General features: G+C 42.2%; 1 protein-coding gene across 1 annotated transcript in view; it reads left to right on the forward strand.

The window, feature by feature from the left end:
• Positions 1 to 3,650, forward strand: part of SLC26A4 (solute carrier family 26 (anion exchanger), member 4) — a 64,668-nt gene that overhangs the window by 25,709 nt on the left and 35,309 nt on the right. Inside the window, exon 10 of the mRNA XM_010841472.1 lies at positions 923 to 1,036. Coding sequence (XP_010839774.1) covers positions 923 to 1,036 — 114 coding nt within the window. The remainder of the gene's footprint in view (positions 1 to 922; positions 1,037 to 3,650) is intronic.

Genomic DNA, 3,650 nt, shown 5'->3' on the forward strand with positions numbered 1-3,650 from the left:
TTCATTGTGCAATTAATTACAGGTTTCCTCATATCCAAAAGTAGAGAGTTCCTATGAAAATCTTGAGCTGAAATGGCAGTCAAGTGAAGAAGCAGTTACCTTAAGACACATCTTGCAAACAGATGCACAAAATACACTGAGGTGAACAGGTGCTCACACAGTTCAGAGCAATGGTGGCTCCGTGCTGAGATGCTGAGTGTAGCTTCCCAGGAAGGAGCTTGGTGCTGCTACTCTCTCTGCTTGGGGAGCATGCTGCCTTTATAAGGGGTTGCTGCAAAAACAAACATTTTTCGCCCTTTTTCATAATAGCAAAAATTCTCTTGAGATTTCTTTGAGTTAGCAAAAACAAGTAACTAACTTAAATAGATCTTTTATAAAAGCCAAGTGTAAACCAAACTTTTGAAAAGCGGGGGATACCAGTAACAGATACAAGATGGGTTTTGTATCTGATCCATTCCAGCGTGATCCATTACCACGCTGATTTTCCACTGCTTGCAAATCTGCAAGTCTTGTTTGTGTCCATAAACACAGCATAGCAATTACAGCAATTAAATGATTAGTCATCAGAATAATCATTCTCCAAGTCATAATATACTTCCTAGCAAACATCCAACCTCAGAAAAAATATTTTATGTGAGAGTTACAGATAGGCCGCTCACCAGGAAGTAAGATAAAGCATTTCAGCAAAAGATAAGTCAATCTTCAGAACAGTTGAGAGCAGTGAAGCCTCTCTTAGGCTTTATGGAGCCCAGATTCCACATGTCTTTCAAGGTCTCCAAGCACCTTTAATGGTAAGAATTAAACTGGGACTCCCAGGCAGGCTGGGCTTGGGAGTTTGCTTTCTTAATGCTCTTTGCTTGACAAGAGTCTTCCAAAGATTTGATTTGTAGCATCACTACCATTCATTCTCTCTCTCTCTTAGGAATTCATCGCCTTTGGAATCAGCAACATCTTCTCTGGATTATTCTCTTGCTTTGTGGCTACCACTGCCCTGTCCCGCACCGCTGTCCAGGAGAGTACTGGGGGAAAGACACAGGTACGGGGTGGCGATGTGCTAATACCCATCTGCGGCTGCTGCTGCTAAGTCGCTTTGGTCATGCCCAACTCTGTGCGACCCCATAGACGGCAGCCCACCAGGCTCTTCTGTCCCTGGGATTCTCCAGGCAAGAACACTAGAGTGGGTTGCCATTGCCTTCTACAATGCATGAAAGTGAAAAGTGAAAGCTAGAATGATGTAAAGAATGAGTCAGGGGAATGGTGGCTCAGAAAGGCTTGCACAAGAACTCAGGACAATTAGCCTTTGAAAAAAGTAAAACTTGCACATCCCATTCTGATTCCACTTGGGACCTCTCCATCTCTGTGACGATGATCTACCCCCTCCCTGTAAACCTCTCTTTATAGTTTTATGATGCAGTAAGTCTCAAACCTTTTTGTGTCATTGCCCAGCTGGCAGATAGATCCACTTACTTGCTTTTGCAGGGATGATAACAGTTGATAATGAAGGTGCACATTTTTTTCCATTTGTTATCTGGGAATAGAGAAGGCCTAGTAAGATCTCTTTGTGGCTTAATGAGTTATTCTGTTTTCAAGAAAATGAAAAGCTGTCTATTTACATTTCCTTTACCAAGCATCGGGGGCTTCCTCCAGAGGCCTTGCATCTGACAGAACCACAGTTTGCTAGCTAAGCATATGTCTGTTACACACTTTGTAATTTCTTCCTGAGAAAAACTTTTGTTCTTGAAGTTCTGAATGTGGGTTTGATCTTGCCTTTAACTGTGATTTTAAGTTGTGGCCTTCCCCCAAACCAGCATCCCAATTAATCTCTGAAAAACTCCTCCTTCACTAGGCCAGATAGTTCAGGATCTGTACTCAGGCCATCCTTTTCAGCAGGACATGAGTCAGCTATGCCAAACCGAATGGAGGGGGTGAGGGGCAGGCTCAGGGATTGTGTTTCTGTTAGGCCTGGGGAGTCTTCTCCTCCCAACACAGAAAGAACTATTATTTAAGAGTAAATAGTACTTTGAGACTATAAGGAGCAACAATCCAAAGTAAATAGTTTAACACACACTATCTACACACAGTCTTCAAATAGGATTTTTTTTCCAGGTAGAGACACAAATAAATATAAAAAAGAGAGTAACTGAGAAAATGAATGACTCCAACAGTGAGTGGCTCAGGGAGAGTTTGATTTGTCCCTAAGGTGCCCAGGATGCTCCTTTCCCATTCATAACAGATCTTTGTGACAGAGTCAGAGGAATTGGCCTTCTCCAATTTCTTGGCTCCTGATGAACAAACATTTACTTTTAATTTTCAGAATTACCCTATTTAAAGTCGAGTTTCCTTCTCCATTTTTCTGAAAACATTTCTAGCTCTGAGAGAGCAAATAAAACAATACAGCCTCAAACAGGAAGCATAACCAGAGATCTGTGGTCAAGGGGAAAGTCAAGGGGAAGGTTGGAGGTGATTGCCAAAGTTGCTCCTGTGTTCAGGGGCAGCTGTTAGCAGTGCAGTTTTCTGTGGCTTCCACTGGACATGGAGACCTGACAAGCTCCCCAAGGCACATGGCTATAAGTGGGTGCAGGCAGATCCCCAAGAGCTGATGTTCACTGTCTGCTAACTCCAGGCTCAAATGGGGACAGCCCTCTCCCCCTTCCCTTCCCCCCACGAATGCCCATGCAAAGTGATCCCTTGGCAGAAGGTTTGGGGATAATAGCATTCTGGTAAGCTAATACCCCCTGCCACACACTGGCATGTATTATATTTAGGAATGAAGGATGCCAGGATTTCATACTGAAGAATGAAACAAGCACAGAAATCACTTGGTATTTAATTACTGAAATGTATACTAAATTCTGGGGTTAAAAGTCTAAGTGTCTGGACTAAAATCCAGGAACTAATGACCGACTAAACTGGCAAGTCTTCCCTTGTTCTTTGACTTTTCCTGCATTTTTCATGTTGGGGCCTCAGTTTCAGTATCTATGCAATGGGGAGTAATCATTGTATCCACCTCACAGGGACACTGTATAGATTAAATAAGCAACTGTTTATAAAATTCTGGCACATACATGTTGACTGTTGATTGTTCCAGTCATTAAGTTCTCAAGGTAAGAATAATGCCTTAGTACCTATGACACATACATTGTACCTGGCACATAAGAAACATATTTGCTGAATGAATGGATGGAATCATGAGTGTCAGTGGATATCAACTGATTTCAGCACGTCTATAGATGTTCAACATTGCAACCTGTGCTTTCTCTCATCCCCATCTGACTCATAATGATTCATGAAAAAATAATTCTGATGACAAACTATTCTCTAGCCCTGGTTATCTTCTCACTTAACAGAAAATTAATTGTCTAGCAACTGAATCTGCTCATAGATACAAAATATACAGCATTTCTTGTCAAATAAGTAAATTTTCCCGTATAAATTAAGTACAGGTAGTGGGTCCCCTTGTAGATTTAAAAAATAGTAACCAAAATTAGTCTTGGTCCCCATCAGTTCAGTTCAGTCGCTCAGTTGTGTCTGACTCTTTGCGACCCCATGAATCGCAGCACACCAGGCCTCCCTGTCCATCATCAACTCCCGGAGTTCACTCAAACTCACGTCCATCGAGTCAGTGATGCCATCCAGCCATCTCATCCTCT

The sequence above is a fragment of the Bison bison genome, unplaced genomic scaffold (assembly GCF_000754665.1).
Source record: "Bison bison bison isolate TAMUID 2011002044 unplaced genomic scaffold, Bison_UMD1.0 scf7180017864162, whole genome shotgun sequence".
Taxonomy (NCBI): Eukaryota; Metazoa; Chordata; class Mammalia; order Artiodactyla; family Bovidae; genus Bison; species Bison bison.